The sequence below is a fragment of the Mustela nigripes genome, chromosome 11, assembly GCF_022355385.1.
Source record: "Mustela nigripes isolate SB6536 chromosome 11, MUSNIG.SB6536, whole genome shotgun sequence".
Taxonomy (NCBI): Eukaryota; Metazoa; Chordata; class Mammalia; order Carnivora; family Mustelidae; genus Mustela; species Mustela nigripes.
Window position 1 is genome coordinate 21,470,982 of NC_081567.1, and position 17,374 is coordinate 21,488,355.

The 17,374-nt window shown below is 50.0% G+C and overlaps 1 protein-coding gene across 3 annotated transcripts in view; it reads left to right on the forward strand.

The window, feature by feature from the left end:
- Positions 1-673: 673 nt before the first annotated feature.
- Positions 674-17,374, forward strand: part of PRKCB (protein kinase C beta) — a 322,986-nt gene continuing 306,285 nt past the window's right edge. Inside the window, exons 1-2 of one of the 3 annotated variants that reach the window (XM_059415142.1) lie at positions 674-1,416; positions 2,436-2,467. In XM_059415142.1, coding sequence (XP_059271125.1) covers positions 1,244-1,416; positions 2,436-2,467 — 205 coding nt within the window. In that variant the 5' untranslated portion in view covers positions 674-1,243. The remainder of the gene's footprint in view (positions 1,417-2,435; positions 2,468-17,374) is intronic. The other 2 variants (XM_059415140.1, XM_059415141.1) reach the window with 2 other exon arrangements.

Sequence of the window (17,374 nt, forward strand, 5' to 3'; positions counted from 1 at the left end):
CGTAGTTCCCATGGGGAGGGGGACGGATGTTGAGACACTGCATAGACAGAGCCCTAAATCACACTGCAATATCTACTTATGTAGACAATTACCATTTTTTGGTTGCCTTTCCATCCTTCGGATTCCACCCCAGGAGAGCGTCCCACTCGGATGTTGGTGTGTCTCTAGCATCTCTCGTATATTCGTTAATCTGTCTTTAACAAATAAAAGAAGGCTTCAGATGCAGATGTTTTGGGCAGGTGGCAGCATCTGGAGAAATTTTACTACTACTGTAGATATCTTTTCCTATTCAAACTCAGAAACCAGACAGACTTTCTTTTTCTTTTTCTTTTCTTTCAGATGGTGCACAAATATGACCAGGATTTGTGAAGATGGGTCCTCATCCGCCCCGTCTTACAGTTGAGGAAAGTGAGTCTCTTTGGGGAGGGGATGGACAGAAGGTACAGAGTTCAATTCTAAACGGTTGGGCAAGCAAAGCCAGGAATTGCTTCTCTCTCTCTATCGATATGTAAAATAAGATTGCTCCTCCCCTACCTCTGCAGTACGTGTGTGCGTATGTGTGTGTAAGTGTGTGGAGCCACAGGCCTTTCCGAATGAGTGACAGCGGGAGCCCATCCCTCCCAGAGACGCGTGCAGAATGACCAATGGAATGGATGCGGGGTGGTTGGGTACCAGTCTCTGCAGAGGCCGGGTGGAATCCATCGCGCCCACCCTTGCCACCCTCCCCGCCCCCTAGTCCCCGTCGGTCCTTCCGCTCCGGGCTCCCCCGCGGGTCACACCCCAGGTGCTCACCCCCTTAATGTAACCCCGGGCCCCAGGAGCGGGTAGGGGGCGAGGCTCAGGTCTGACGATCGCAGGCTGCAGTCCCCGCGCCGCAACGCTGCGGCTCTGAACACTTCGCTAGCAGGCGGGCAGCCTCGGGGCGCCAATATGTAAAGCAGCTGGCGGCGCTGGGCGGGGCCTGGGCGCGATGCAAATGAAGGAGGCGGGCCCTGCCCGGGGCTCCGCCTCCCTCCCCCGCAGCTGGGGCCAGCGGTGCCAAGCGCAGCTGGACGAGCGGCGGCAGCTGGGCGAGTGACAGCCCCAGCTCCGCGCGCCGCGGCGGCCAGAGCCGGCGCAGGGGAAGCGCCTGCGGCCCCGGGCGGCAGCGGCGGCCGCCTCCTCGCGCGCTTCCCGGGCCCGCACCCCGCGGTCCCGCGGCCCCGGGGCCGACACCTTTCGGCTCCCGCTCCCCGCGCGCAAGATGGCTGACCCGGCTGCGGGGCCGCCGCCGAGCGAGGGCGAGGAGAGCACCGTGCGCTTCGCCCGCAAAGGCGCCCTCCGGCAGAAGAACGTGCACGAGGTGAAGAACCACAAATTCACCGCCCGCTTCTTCAAGCAGCCCACCTTCTGCAGCCACTGCACCGACTTCATCTGGTGAGAGCGCGCCGGCGCAGGGCACCTTTCCGGGGCCCCGAGGGCAGCGCCGAGCCCCCTCTCTGCGCCCCCGAGGCGGGGGACGAGCGCCGGCCGACCCCGCGTCCCCCTGCTCCCCGCTCCGGACGCCCGGCTGCACAGCCTGCGGCTTCCTGCTCCCCGGCCCCAGACGGCCGGCCGCGCGGGGCGCCTCCTTCCCGCTCTCCTCCCGGCCGCCTCGGGAGCGCCCCGGGGCCGCGGCGCGGGCCGGTTCTCCACCTGCCGGGAGCATGGGGTGGCTGTGTCCCTTCCCGGGAGGGCAGCGCCTCGAGTGCCCGCTCGCCCGGGGTTCCCCGTCTCCCCGCCTCCTTCCGGGCTCGCGGTGCCCGCACCCCCTCCCCTCCTTTTCCGGGGCAGCGCCCTGGGTGTCCTCTCCATCTCCCTGCGGGCGTGGGGCAACCTTTCCTCCCCTTCCGTGTCTCCCGCCGTGGCGCCCTGGGTCCTCTCTTACTGCGCTTCCCTGCGGGCCAGGGTTCCCCTTGGCACTGCTCCGTTTCCCCCTCTCATCACTGCGGGCACTTTTCGCCCCCAGCTCTCACCCCGTCCCTCTAGGCTTGGGGAGCCTTCTGTCTCTTCCCAGCTCCCCGGGAAACACCACCGCCGCAGGGTCTCTCTCATCCTCCCTCAGGATGCGTCTTTAACTCTTCTCTTTCCCCGAAGGTACTCGGGCATCTCTGTGGGCACATCTCCCGCCTGCTACCTCCCCCGCCCCCCACCAACTCCCCGCGACGGAAACGCTCCCCCCCATCCCGCCACCTGGTGGTCGTAGCCTCCTTTTTCCTGCCTTTTGAGGGGAGGTGGAGGTTACAGCAGACCTCCCAGCTGCCCCTTCCCCCAAAGGCGGAAGACTCTTGGGCACCCGCCTGTGGCTTGGAGGTTGCACCTGGGGTAGAGGGGCCGGGGAAGGGGGGTGATGTGGGGAAACTGGCTGGTGGCTGGGCCCCTCCGGCTACCTGACGTGCCTCTTTCTGTCTTTGCAGGGGCTTCGGGAAGCAGGGATTCCAGTGCCAAGGTAGGCTGTGGAGCTCTGGGAATGACCTTTCTGGGAAGGGATGGTGAAAAAGACTTTCTAGAAGTGACTGAATTAGGCAGAGAGCGAAGGAATCACATTTGTCAGAGTGACCTACCAAGCTGGGAGAGCACCACCACACAAAGGCCCTTTGAAGGGGTGTGCGTATATGGGGGTAGTGATGCGCCATCCGGGAAAGGTGGGTGGAGCCAGAGGCCCTACCTGCCAAGGAAGGGCATGCACCCTTCCTTCCTTCCCAGCAGCAGAAGAGTCAAATCCTGTCTCCCAAGCCTATCCTGCTTGGCCAGTCTTGCTTCTGGAGGACGCGCGCCCAGGGGTCACTTTTGGGAGGACCCCTCCTCAATTCCTTCGTACTTACCTTTCCTCATCGCACAGAGTAAGGGTCTGCTTCCTCCCCTGCTTCACAGAAGTCTCCACAGGTGGCTGCTGTGTCTGCATATGGTGCATCCCCTTGAAAGGGGACTGTGGTTGTCCCCCGGGCCTCCTCCCTCTCTGCAAGAGGTCTTTCCAGATGGGGTGCCTCTCAGATGCTAGTTTAAATTTGCCTTTTCTAGCTTCTGGCTGCATCTAGGAAGGATTCCAAGTGATTGGCTACCTGGGTCCTCACACCTGCTTTGAGATCCTTGACCCCAGCCAGAGAGGTCCAACCTAGTGGTGACTTAAACATGTGTAAGGTGGCCTTGGCCAGCTCTGGTCGCCACTCTCCAGGGTCAGATTACCTGTGGACTTAGGCTGTCAAACATTTTTTGAATTTGATGTCAACATTTAGAACTGGGAGATTTTACATAGATACCTGCATTTCCAGCTTCAAGTTTGCTGAGATTTGGTCCCACTTTCTTGTTGCAGCAATCTTTCGGAGCTATTTTCATAGCCGGGGCATGCACTCACCCTTTCATCCCAGTCCTCAACCGGGCCTGCTTCCCTCCGATCTGGCTTCTGTAGGCATTTGAGTTTGCAGCTTCAGTCCTGGAGAGTTTGTTTGTTTGTTTGTTTTCTCCCCAATTTTTGGCAAGGTGTGGTTGAGTTTGGTGGAAAATGTCTCATTTCTGGGGTGTGTCGTAGGCGCACGTGTGCTGTCCTGGGCTGCTGGGTCTGATCAGGAGAAGAAAGCATTAAGCGTTCAAGAGTCAGAGATGTGACTTAGCTGGGTCTGTTTTGGTGTAGCATTCCCCCCTCCTGGGAGAAGTCAAATGATCCCTGGTGGGTGTGGGTGGCATTGTCGGCTGCACAGGATGCTTGCTGTGTGGCACTGCTGTCTTCTGAGACTTGTGGCGGGTTCCCTCCCTCTCCTGCGATCCAGGAAGGACTTAGCCCATCCAGTAAACCCTGAAGACCAGCCTCTCTTACCCAGATGGGGAGGAGCCACAGGCTTGCGCTCTGCACCTGAGGACTTGAACCTGAAGGATCATTAACATACACTGTTACATTAGTTTCAGGTCTGCCCAAATCCCTTGAAAGTGGCAACAGCTTAGAACCCCGTTGCAAACAGTTGGATTGTTCCTAGATACCAGTGGTGTCTTCATGCTGGAATGTATAGATGTTCTCTGAGGTTACCTTTCACTTTCATGAATCAGTTTCTGTCTCTGTCGCTTGCTGGGGTCAGGGGTGAGTTTGAACATTTTTGCTGCTGCTTTCCTTCCCTCCTGCTCAGCACTTAGTCTTGCCTGGGCATTCAGGCACTCTGGAATGTGTAGGTGATGGCAGGAGATCCTGTTTTTCAAAGCCTGGAAAGTGGTAGGAATTTTCTGGTGTAGTGAGAGTACAGCAGAATTAAAGTTTTTAATCAAATTTAAGCAACATTAGAGGTAGTACTTTTTTTTTTTTTAATCCCCTTTCTTTATCTTCTCTCCCTGAGAGGCAGTGTGGGGTAGCAGACATCTGTACAAGCCAGGGGTAGGTCACTGTGGGTTTGAATCCTGGCTTTGAGACTTCCCAGCCATCCTGGTTAGCTCAGATTCCTTGTCCATAAAATGGGCCTAGTAACAATACCTACTTAAAAAAGTTGCTGAGTGGGATCACCTGGATGTTTCAGTCAGTTAAAGGTTTGACTCTTGGTTTCAACTCAGGCCGTGATCTAAGGGTGATGAGATCGAGCCCCCATGTCGGACTCCATGCTGGGGTATGGAGGCCACTTAAGATTCTCTCTCTTCTCCCTTTAACCCTCCCCTGCCACGTGTACGTGTACTCTCACTGTGCCCAAAATAAATAAATAAATCTTTAAAAAAAGTGCACCTGATTAAAATGGGATCCACATTTCACAGAGAATAGGTAAGGTTATGTTCTCCCACCTCCATCAGTGGTCCAGAGCCCAGGGTCTTAGTTCCTTTCAGTTTTCTGCTCCACCATGCAGGAGTGACCCTTACCTCATGGTCCGAGAAGGATGCTAGACTATCCGGGCAGCACATCACATTTCTGGCAGCGGGAAGGGGGAAAGGGTAAAAGAAAGGCCAAGGCCACATGCTCCCTGTCACTTCTGGAAGTTGCTGCAAGATATTTCTGCCTAGACGCCAGGAGCTACAACTTAATCACGCACCCGCCCCTTGCTACACAGGGGTGCGTGGACCCTGTAATGTTAATTTCAGGTAACCATGTTCCTGGCTACAAGTTAGGGTGTGTGTGCGTGTGTGTGGGGGGTGTTTCATTTGAAGTAGAAGAGGAGGAGTACTTGGGTGGTGAAGTCCATTGATCATTAGACTCTTGATTTCAGCTCAGGTCATGATCTCTGGGTCATAGGATCGAGGCCTGTGATCAGCTTATGCTCAGTGTGGGGTCTGCTTAAGACTCTCTCTCTCCCTGGCCCTCTGCCCCTCCCCTCTGCACTCGGGTGCACTCTCTCTCAAATAAATCTTACAGAAAAAAAGTTGAAAGGGAGAGGGGACATAGTCTGTGCCATCCTTGGGGAGGAGGTCCATAGGATGATTCTAAGGCAGGGAACACATCCACCCTCCTTTGTGTTGTCATGGGGATTGGGGAGGCAAGGATGGGTTGAGGGAGAAAGACGGGAAGTCTATCAGCCCTGGGGAACCAGGGATTTCTGTGTGCCTAAGAATAGATTTCTTTGCTTTTGTACTGCTAGAGCACAACATTCTAGATTGACTGCCACAGGATTTCTCTCCTTTGGTTACCACTCTATTTTCTAGAAAACCACTCTCTGTGAGGTAGTTTAAGACTGTCTCTGATGGGGCACCTGGGTGGCTCAGTCAGTTGAGCATCTGCCTTCCACTCAGGTCATGGTCCTGGGGTTCTGAGCTGGAGTCTTGCATTCAGCTCTGTGCTCAATGGGGAGTCTAGTTCTTCTTTTCTCTCGCCCCACCCCTGTTTGTCCTGTGTGTGTCTCTCTTTCAAATAAATAAATAAATAAATAAATAAAATCTTTAAAAAAAAAAAGTATTTTTCTGGTGAGGGGCACTGGGGTTGAGGATCCCTATTATGAAATTGACTAAATTCTGGGTGAGAAGTAGGACCGCTCAGAGAAGATTTTATTTATTTATTTGACAGAGAGACACACAGCGAGAGAGGGAGCACAAGCAGGGGGAGTGGAAAAGAGAGAAGCAGGCTTCCTGCTGAGCAGAGAGCCCGATGTGGGGCTCAGTCCCAAGACCCTGGGACCATGACCTGAGCTGAAGGCAGACGCTTAACAACTGAGCCACCCAGGCGTCCCTGGAATTAGACTCTTACCCCAGGAAACTTTTGCAGTTTGGCAGAGAGAAGAACTTTTTCTTTTAAAGGAAGTCAACTTCAGTAGGAATAGGGAGGCAATAAAATCTAGAGATTCAGAATTCAGAGCATGGGGTCGGTGTCCGATAGAACTGCGTTTGAATCTCTACTTTGCCACCTACTTGCCCTGTAAGCTACGGGTAGGTCATCTGTAGTGGTCTCAGTTTCCTGATCTGTAAAATGGGAGCTATTAGTACCTAACTATCTCATAGGGTTATGGTGAGCACCAAAGTGTGAGAGACATATCCACAGTCAGTATCCGTGACTCTAAGTGAGATGATCATTATTACTTGATTCATGGTAGGAAACTGTCAAAGTGTGACAGAGTTCATTTTGGAAGTCGTTGAATGACTAGGCTGCTTTCGTGTATTTAGGCAGGTTTTCCTCTCAGGTGTGTTTCTTCATAGACTTTGGGTAACACCAGTGTGTGCACTGCTCAGCATCTGGGCCCAGCCAGCCAGGCTCGTTCAGATTGTCTTTTCTCACCCTTTCCTTGTGAGAAAGATCTCAACTTCTCAGGGACAGTCTAGAAAAACCCCAGCATACTAGTTTTCTGACTATGAAGCTCTAGCAGGGATGATTATAATGAGTAAACCAGCTCTTCCCTTTCCTGTGTAGGTCAGAAAACATGTTTTTTAACTTTTTAATCGAAGGTATTCTTTAATAACCCAAATGTTGAGACGCCTGGGTGCCTCAGTTGGTTAAGTGTCTGACTCTTTGTTGCAACTCAGGTTATGATCTCAGTGTTGGAAGGTCAAGCAGGGCATTGGGCTCTGTGCTGGGCATGGAGCCTGCTTTAGGGTCTCTCCTTCTCCCTCTGTTCCTCCTCACCCAACTTCTCTCTTTCTCCCCTCTCTAAAAATAAAATGAAATGAAATAAAATAAAATAAAATAAACAAAACAAAACAAAAAACCAAACAAAAACCACAATCAAAGCTGTATCCAAAGTTAATTTTATTTTTGGCACAGTTTTTCCTGGCAACTTACAATATATTTTCTGGTTGAACTTTCTCAGTAAAATCATAAAGAGGCAGTCACTAAGTCAGGTTGCAGACTCCTGGAGTTTGCTTCTCTGATTTCATTTTCTTCCCTTCCCAGAAGCAGATCCCAGAGGACTGGGAGTCAAACTCCACTCACCTCTTAGCTGTTTCGGAACGTGTCCTGAGGGTTCTATGTGGATAAAAGGCAGAGGCTTTTTTGACTTGGCATTTGATGTTTTGACTTTTATTTTTTCCACCTGACGTGGGATTTCAGGCCCAAAGTCCCAAATGAAATAAAAATCTTTAGGTGAGTTAATTGCTGGATCTTAAAAAGGAGGGCTGAGGTGTTGGAGAGGCAGCAGTAAATTCCTCTTGCGCTATAAGAGGTCTCAGGGCAAGCTGGAAGCTCTGTCACTGGGCAACAGAATACTTTTCTAAGTAAATACGGAAAATACGACCTTTGGAAATGTAGTGGATAGGAGACACACATGTTCTTATAAACTAATTTTAAAAACATGGTATTTCTGAACACTAGCAATGCTGCCAATGTATTGTCCAGAACCATATACAACACATTTATGGTGTACTTGGGTCAGGAAAGGAGAAAGTAATTGGTCAGAGGATGAACCAAAGGTTTAAAAAACAATGTATACATATTCTTGTTCCTGGAGCCCCTCACCATTCTTTCTTTCTTTTTCTGCCTAGCTTTCTGTTTCTGTCTCTGCTCGTGCTCACACATGTGTATAAATACACTCGTATGTAACTACACTGGTAGGTCCCGGTTTTGAGAATATTCATCTCCTTTTGATGCTTTTCAGCTATAGGTGATTAAATTACCAGGTACAGTTTAAAACCCAGTTAGTTCTGGCTCCGGGATTTTGACTTTGCAGTCCATTGATTCTTGGGTGGGTAGAGGGATCAGCTGAAAAGTTCATCCTGTCTGACTGATACATTCAAGAACTTGGTCTCTTATCACTTGTGGCATCTGATTTAGAATCCTAAATTCTTTGACTTGACTCCTCCTATCTCTCTGTTGAAATTGTGTGATGTTATATAGGTAGATTATTGGCCTTTTTATAGAGTATCCGAAATCCATGGTCCTCACATGTGGCATTTGGAGATGTGATGGGTTCTTGAAAATCTGGTAGGACATTTACATATTTGCTACCCCATCCATCATTCCATAAGTCCGTTCATCCTTCCAGAAAGTATTCGCTCGTTGAGTTCTGTGTGTCAGGAACTATTTTAACGGACGGGGATACACTGCGTGGATGAGATTGAGAAGATCTTATATTCTGGGGCTTCCCAGGTAACAGGGAGCGAAGATATTCTATGAATTGTTGCCCCGGTATTTAAGCACACTCTCAAGACGTGCTTTGGAGGAAATGTGAGGGGTGCTATGAGAGTTTATAAGGGGATGTCACCTTATGCAAGCATTGGGGTGGAGGTGGCAGTTCTTCGATCTTGAGAATCAAACACCGAAAACAAAAGGCAAATAACTTCCCTTCCTCTGAAGTAATTGGAGAAAGTCTGAGTTGCCAGGGAACCAGAGCTAAAAAATTAGAAGCTGCTCATATCCTGGATAAAGAGTCACAGAAATCTTATCTCTGTGATGTTCCGTAGAGAGGATGAATCTTTCCTTGTGCCGAGGTCCCAAGTGAGATGACTATTTGGTAGGGCTAGATCGTTACTTTAAGGTGGCTTCTCTCTCAGTTCGACGGAGAATTTCATCTCCTCTTAGCTAGTAACTCAGCGAGTGAGCCGGCTTTCTTTTTGTGTGGGGGCTGCGTTTTGAGGTCACCCTTACAGCAGACAAGTCCGTCCATTTCCGAGGTGGAGGAGCCAGTCTGTGCCGACGGGTTGAGAGAAAAGACAGAGCGCAGCCTGTCATCTGAGCCGAAAGTCAGTGTTTAGGGGCTCAGGACACTGCCTCGTACATACCTTCCATACCCTCCGTCTGGGGCTGACATTCTACGGCTGTTCCTTCTTGGGCTTAGGCAGTGTTTTCTCTCATTTGGAAGATCATTTGTAAGTAGTGTCACAGTAAAGCCCTGTTGAATCACATACAGAGAACGACCCTCTGTCATTCCTCTCCTGTCTTTCGGATTTCGTCAAGGAGAAAGTCTCCGTTTGGTTCTAACATGTCTTTAACGCCTCTCTAACACAAATTCAGGCGCTTAGTAAGTGTTCTTTACTTTTTGTTTTTTTTTTTAAATTTAAAGATTTTATTTATTTATTTGTCAGAGAGAGAGAGAGAGAGAGAGAGAGAGTGAGCGAGCACTGGCAGACGGAGGCGGAGGGAGGAGCAGGCTCCCTGCCAAGCAAGGAGCCTGATGTGGGACTTGATCCCAGGACGCTGGGATCATGACCTGAGCCGAAGGCAGCTGCTTAACCAACTGAGCCACCCAGGCGTCCCGTGTTCTTTACTTTTTATTATGAAAGGACTAGAGGCGATTTTGAGAATAGAAGGACGTGTTAGTTTCTACCCGTAAACCATCTCCTCCCCTTTCTCCTGCTCTCTCTCTCTGGGCCTCATTTTGTACTGGTTATTTCTTCTTGTGAATAGAGGAGAGTTCATTGTCTTTGCTGGAAATGGTTGATGTTGGAAGAAAAGCTCGATGTAGCAGAGAATTGAAAGACACCATGATGGCAGGCTCTGGCAGGGTTGGGAAGAGACGAGAACTTTTGTTCAGGAGTGTCAACCTGGTAATATTACAGCGGTTATTGTGGGCTGATACCTTTTCATTGTCCTTTGTCCTGCTTGTCTCTGTCTCCTGGAGGTCTGCTTTTCCCTCAGGCCCCAGGCACAAGGTTGCGCTACCTACCGAGTCAAAAGGGGAACTTGCACCTGGACCAGGAGTCTTGGCATTTGCTAAGTAGAAATGGAAATTAACTTAGCTCAACAATAACTACATTCTTCGTGGGGGACAGAGGGCAGAGGGGGAATTCTAGACTCTTTCTTCTTTCATCTTGCCACTGCCCAGTGACCAGACTTTGGGTTTCTGGATACACAGTATAAATTGAATTGAGAGGGCAGGCTCAAAAATCAGACAGACTTGATTTCAAATCCTGCTCTGTCTCCATGACTCTATGACCTTGGGCTGGTGAAACATGATTCTACCATCTGTCCTCTGTGTATGCACTGACCCACCGACCCATTCAGCTATCCACTCAGCCATTTTTCTGTCCATTATTCATTCATCCATCCATTCATTCACCCAACCATCAACCCCTTCCCCCGTCCATCTAGCTGTCTGTCCATCTGTCCATGCATTGAGTGCCTACCATGGATCAGGCACTGTTTTAGGCACTGGAACCAGAGTGGTGAACCAGACAGAGTCCCTGCCTTCATGGAGTTTCCATTCTGGAAGGAGGAGAACAGCCATTAACAAATACTTTAGAAGAAACACAACGTCTAAGGTCAGGTTGCGATATGCTCTTTGAAGAGAACTAAGATCCTAGCCGTGCCCTTGAAGAGCTTCCTGGTCTTTTGCGGGGAGACCGGCACATGGCGAGTTAGTTCCGGCTCGTCAGGGAGGTGTGGGATGGCATCCTTACTCCTGGGAGGGGTGGAGAAGCTTCCACAGAGGAGGTGACATTTGGGAACAATCTTCCAGCAGGAGTAGGAGTTCCCAGATTGACAGGAGGCTGGGGGCCGGGGAGGGTGTTTCAGGCAGAGGACAGCTCAAGTTGAGACACGGAGGAGAGAACAGGGCTCATGCAGGGAACAGGAAGGAGGGTACACAAGGGGGCGGTGGTGGCGCTTGGAGCTAACCGTCATCTAGGAGGGCTTGGACCTTGTGAAGGCAGGACAGTGACTAGGAAGCGCTTGTTGTCGTTGTTTTAAGGCGGGATGTGTGAGGGTGAGTGATGTGGCCAAATGTTTGAAAAAGAGGAGCGTGAAGTACATTTGAACCTGTGATTGCCGGGACTCAGATCCCGGAATCCCAGGCTTGTGGGGTTGGAGGGCAGGGACCAGAAACCGAAATGACCATTTAGAAGCAGTGGGGGGGTGTCACCGAGCACGGAAGGGCCGCTGCTATTTTTCACATCGTAAAAGAGGCATTTGAATTTTCGTGTCAGTCATATCGTTGATTGTTCTATTTTGGGAGGTGGTTACTGGGCTATTTTTACGGTTCTAACAATAGGGATATCTCTCTTCACTGCATCCTGAGGCGGAGAGGGCCATGGAAATGATTTTTCCTCTGAAAGGAATCCTCCCACTCCCTCTCTCTCTGTCTCTGCTGCTGTCACTTATCCAGCACGTGTTAATTGAGCACATGCTGCACGGCGGAGGGGGGGCGGCGGCAAAGAATTTGTGCTTTGGAGACAGAAAGGCATTGGTTCATATCTTGGCTTCTCGTTACGGAGCCTTGAGCCTCGGACTTCAACTCCGAACTTTTGTTTCTTTAAAGGGGAAAGGAAGTAATCGGATCTCATTTGTAGGGCACACGCCAAGTGTTTCCTTAGCACCTTGCCTGACATGCGGGGAGCCCTTGATAAATAACAGCTTTTTCCGTTATTCCTCCGGCTGGGCGCTGTCTGGTCCTGACTCTGTAATTCTGTCGGGGAGGCAAGGGCAGTGCTCCTGAATCAAGGACTTGGTGTAAGAATGGATGTGTTCGCATAGGGAAGGCAGCTGCCTTAGGTGCAACTTACAATGTGTCTGAGCCAGAAACTCTGAGCTGGGGTCAGAGCTGGGAGGGAAACACGGCGAACAGCAGTGTTTCCTGCGCAACAGTTCCCTGGCTTTCCATGCTTTAATTCGTGGGAAACCTCCAGAGCTGAATCGAGATCTGTGATGGTCCCATCTGCTGTCTTCATTTGGAAAATGTGTTGATGGCATTTCAACTTTAAATAGATTTCTGACCATTTCACTTTTTCAATTTTGAGTTCCCTTCATCCTCCAGATGGAATGTTTACGTGCTCTTTTGGGTTGAGGAAGAAGCTGCCAAAGAGTGTGGGTGAAGGTTGAGGGTGAAGCCTGCAGGACTGTCTTTTGCCTTGCGATGGTGGGGCTGGTGATTTTTAATGAGCGAGCCCTATTCTGAAGATGTTCTGTCCTTCCCTAAAGGTGGGGGTTATTATTCAGAATTTTGGCAATGGTGCAAAGGGGAATTTTGATAGCTATCTTTTTTTTTTTTAATATGTGTGTGGCAAAATTTTATGGTTGGGAGTATCGATAATTCTATCTGGGCCAAACAGTGCACTTAACGCAGTAGGATTGATATATAGAGTGGGGAAGGACTTCTTTGTACTTCAGTTAGATATTATCTTTGGATGGCTGGATTTTCTGTTCTTCTCAGGATTAAGTCCAGAATCTCTCTCTCTCTCTTTTTTTTTTGTTTAAGATTTATTTACTTATTTGAGAGAGAGAGAGAGAGAGAATGCACAAGCAGGCAGAGGGAGAGGGAGAGAATCTTAAGCAGACTCCATGCTGAGAGTGGAATCCCATTGTGGGACCCAGTCCCATGACCCTGAGATCATGACCTGAACCAAAATCAAGAGTTGGATGCTCAACCGACTGAGCTACCCAGGTGCCCCAAGTCCATAATCTTTTAACATGAGTTATAAATCTTTGTCTGTCCTGGGTCCTCCTGAACCTGGCTTATACTTCCCTTTTACTCACTTTTCACTTTTTCGCTGAAGACCCAACTGGTCTTCCTCAATCGTGACCTACTTTTGCCCACCCCAGGGCATTTGCATGTGCTCTGTCTTCAAATTGTTCAAATGCTGTCTTCAAATGCTCTTCTCCCTTCTCTTCCCCAACTTGCCTCCTGCTTCTACAGAACTTAAGCTCAGTGTCACTTCTTCAGAGAAGCCTTCCCTGATTTTCCACATCAGGTTCCCCATTGTACAAAACCCTTTGTCAGTTTTACATTTTATAATTATCTGTTTGAGTGTTTAATCGTTGCCACCAGAGTGTCAGTTTCATCAGACTAGGGGGCCACATCTGTCTCGTTTCCTGTTTTTTTCTGAAGTACCCAGCTCCAAATCTGGCTTGTAGGATGTACTCAATAAATACCTATCAAATGAATGAATAGCATAGGGGAGAAATGACTCTAGAGAGCGAGTCATCTGATCTGGGTTTTGGTGGGAGTTTTCTATGGCTTGATCTATGATTTTCATAAAGAGTGTATCACTTTCTAGTTTACAGGCTCTGATCATTTTTGTTTGAACTACCTCTTCCCCAAATTGCCCTTGTTAGAGCCTGTTGAAGTGATTTTCAGAAGTAAGTGAATGTCATAGTCGTGGTTTGGGGCACACGTTTCTCTGTGAAAATAAATAGTCCCTCCACTTGATCCCTGCCTTTGTTCATTGGGACCCTCGTGGACTGGAGTGAAAAGAATGTCCTCTCACATAGTATATTCAGGAAGCCACCTCAGTTGCCTATCCGCAGGATGGCCGATACACAATGGAATATCACACAGCAATGAAAAGGAACATCCTACAGCTACATAATAACATAGATGACTCTCCCAAGCACAATGGGAACTAAAAAAGCCAGACACGATACCTTCTATATGATTCCATCTCCTGGATGTTGAGGAGCAGGTGAGACTAATTATAGAGGTTAAGATGGTGATTACCTTGGGGGGACTGAGGGAAGCTGCTAGAATGCTGGTAATTTTGTTTCTTGGTCTGGGTGCTGGTTGCTTGGGTGTGTTCAGGTTGTGACATTTTTTTGAGCTGTATACTCGTACCCATTTTTCTGTTAGTATACTGCATTTTATTTTATTTTATTTTATTTTTTTAAAGATTTTTGTTTATTTGACAGAGAGGGATCACAAGTAGGCAGAGAGGCAGGCAGAGAGAGAGAGAGGAGGAAGCAGGCTCCCTGCTGAGCAGAGAGCCCGATGCGGGGCTGATCCCGGGACCCCAAGATCATGACCTGAGCCGAAGGCAGTGGCTTAACCCGCTGAGCCACCTAGGTGCCCCTGCATTTTATTATTTTTTAAGGATTTTATTTATTTGAGAGAGAGAGAGTAAAAGAGATCATGAGCAGCAGAGAGGGGGAGGAGGAAGAAGCAGGCTCCCCACTGAGCAGGAAGCCCAACGCTGGACTCAATCTCAGGACCCTGGGATCATGGCCTGAGTCGAAGGCAGACGCCTAACTGCCTGACCCAACCAGGCGCCCCTACTATATACTTTAATAGAACATTTAAAAAGCAAGTGTAAGTCACCGAGGCTGAACCTCAAAAATGTCACTTGGGACTTTTTCATTTTATGGACAGAAGTGACATCCGTATGGGAGACCGGCACCTTCTGGAGTCACCCATTGAGGGATGGTGCTGTTTGCCTTCTCAGGGGGACATCTGCTTCTTCTTTCAATGTTGCCTATCGGTTGCAAACTGTAGAACAAGGAAGCCAGGGCTCTCTGACAAATTTCCCATCAAATAATTGAGTTCTGTTAATACCCGGGAAACTTGAGCTCATAAACTCTTCGTAGGGCTTGCATTTAAGAAAGTCTATACTAGTTAAGGTATTAGTAACAATCTGTCAAAGCTGCTATAACAGATAAGCCTTAAAGTCTCTGTGCTTGACGGAAAGGGATTTCTTTCTGTCTCACAGCCCAGACCAGGCAGGTGATTCTGGTCAGGATGTTCTGTGTGCGGTCGTTCACGCCTCCATACTTCTCGCCATCAGCCCCGGGGTTGGGAAGAGAACATGAGAAGGCACACTCATTTCGTTACCACCCCAGCCTGGAAGGGACGTATGTCACTACTGCTCACCTTCTGTTGGCCAGGGCCATGTCGATTGCGAGGGGCACTGGGACATGTCAGCCAGCTCTGTCTGGTAGGAAAACATGTTGGTGAACACAGCCCGCCCCGCTCTGGTCCCTGAAGCCATGATTTCCTCTCCCTTTGGGATGATGTATCCAACTTGATCTCACGGTTGACTTCGGAAAAACACATGTCACTTTAGGAAAACAGATGTAAAACTCTAGACCTCTTTATCTTATCAAACATAGGAGGGTATGTTCCGCAGAGAGCATGGTCCATTTTGTTACAAAGAGGGAAATGGAGAAGTGCTCCTTTTGTTTTTAGGTATTAGAACGGGCTGGCTCTTGTCAAAAGTTTCGGTTTCCCAGCCGGTCAGAATTCTTGGCTCTCCTGGTTGCCAGTGGACATCACAAATACTTGTATTTGAGTCACAAGTAGGATCGCCCAGTTCTTTCTTTATTTGAGAGAGAGAACAAGCAGGGGGCAGAGGCAGAGGGAAAAGCAGATTCTCTACAGAGCAGGGAGTCCAATGTCAGGCTCCATCCCAGGATCCTGGGATCATGACCTGAGCCAAAGGCAGATGCTTTGGAAGATGCTATGGAAGAGTCCTTCGGCGGTTCTGCTGGTGGCTATTTGGACACCTAGTAAACCAATTGCCTGTTCTGTGTGAAAAACCACCTGAAACCTTAGTGCCATAAAAGAACTATTTTTTTTTTTTTTTTTTAGCTCTTCCTGTGGATCAGTCATTTGGGCTGGGCTCAGCTGGGTGGTCCTTCTGGTCTGAGCAGGGTTAGCTTTTCTTGGCTGGGCTCACACATCTGGGGCCAGAGCTGAGATGCCTGGGACACCGGGACATCTGGTGGCGGGGGTGGGTCTCTCGTCTTCCAGCCTGTGCTCGTTCGCATGGAGGTGACCGCATTCCCAGTCCCATGGAGGTGACCGCATTCCCAGTCCCATGGAGGTGACCACATTCCCAGTCCCAAAGCAGAGGCTGCAGGGCCTCTGGAAGCCTACCCTTGGAGCTCAGAGCTTGTCACAGTGTCACTTGTGACATATTCTTCCAGGGAAAGTAAGCCACAAGCCCATCTCAGAAGTAAAGGAGGAAGCAGAGGAGGAAATAGACTTCCTCTTAATGGGAGAAGCTGCAAAGCGTGGCCGGCATTTTGGGGAACCTACCAGACCAATTTCAGGGCGGCCCTCCTGACTGCTTAGCCCTGTAAAACCTGCCCCTGTGCGGTGTGTGTCGGCTCAACTGCCCTTGCGCCTGCGGCAGGTCCCGAGTGAGTGCTTACTGCTTCTGCCTAATGTGAGGACCTGCATCATGGGGCCGCGGTTTGGCCGCGTGAAACGCTCTTGTACACAGGGCACAGCGCAGGGCTCGGTGCACGTGAAACCCTGACTCCTGCTGCCATCACTACCATCAGTACCCCGTCACTACTGAATACTGCCACCATCACTACCATCACCACCACCATTACAACTGAATACTACCACCATCACTACTGAATGCTACCGCCATTACTACTGACCCCACTACTGAGTACTACCACCATTACTACCGTTACTACCAGTCGTTTCCTGTAGTGTACTTGGCACTGCACTAAGAGCTTGAGATTCAGAACATGAGGTCCCTGCCCATGGAGGTGGGGGAGATCCTCAAAGAGACAGACATGAGAGTGAATTTGTGTGATCCAGGGTGGCGACCATGATTATAGGGCCATGGTGGAGTGGGATGAAGCCAAGGGCATAGGGTCAGATATCAGCTCCCCCACTGAGCACATGTGGGGCCCTGGGCACCTTTCTTAGCCTCTTTGATCTTTGGTTTCTCATCTGTGGAATGAAGGTGAGGCTATAGAGCCTACCTTCCAGGGCACCGTGTGGATTGGATGAGACATGGTGCGCCAAGATGTGGGATTGCTCATCGAACGTACGTTTTGGGGGAAAAAAAAAGTCTCAAAAATTCCCTTGGCCAATGTCCTGAAGTCATCATTCTCACTCAGTTCTCTTCGTGGGACTCTGCTTTGTCTTAAAAGATGAAGATCAGCACACACGGAGCTTATTGGAGGAGTAGTCCTGGGGCACGACACGTGTGAGGGATGGAGGGAAGCCAGGAAGGGGACTGGCTGCACTTGCGATGCAGTAGTTGTAACAGAGGCCAAAGCCAGTCCTGTGGCTGGAGCTGGGCTGGGCCTTCAGAACCAGGGCAGTGGGGATCTGCACCAAGTGGACACTGACGGTGGGCTGCTGTTGGGAAGGTGGCATGACCTCGGGCAAGGCAGCTTCCGTCTTCAAGCAGGGGACTCCCAGGGAGGTGCGAGCACTAGCCGTGAACACTGCCGGCAGCTGGGGAGCGAGTGTCTTGGCCCTCGAGGTGGGAAGAGGGCCTAGGGGAGGCACTGCGGAAGCCCCTGCATGCTTCCCGATCGCTCTTAGAGGTTCCAAACTGTACCTTCCTGGTCATCAGTAAG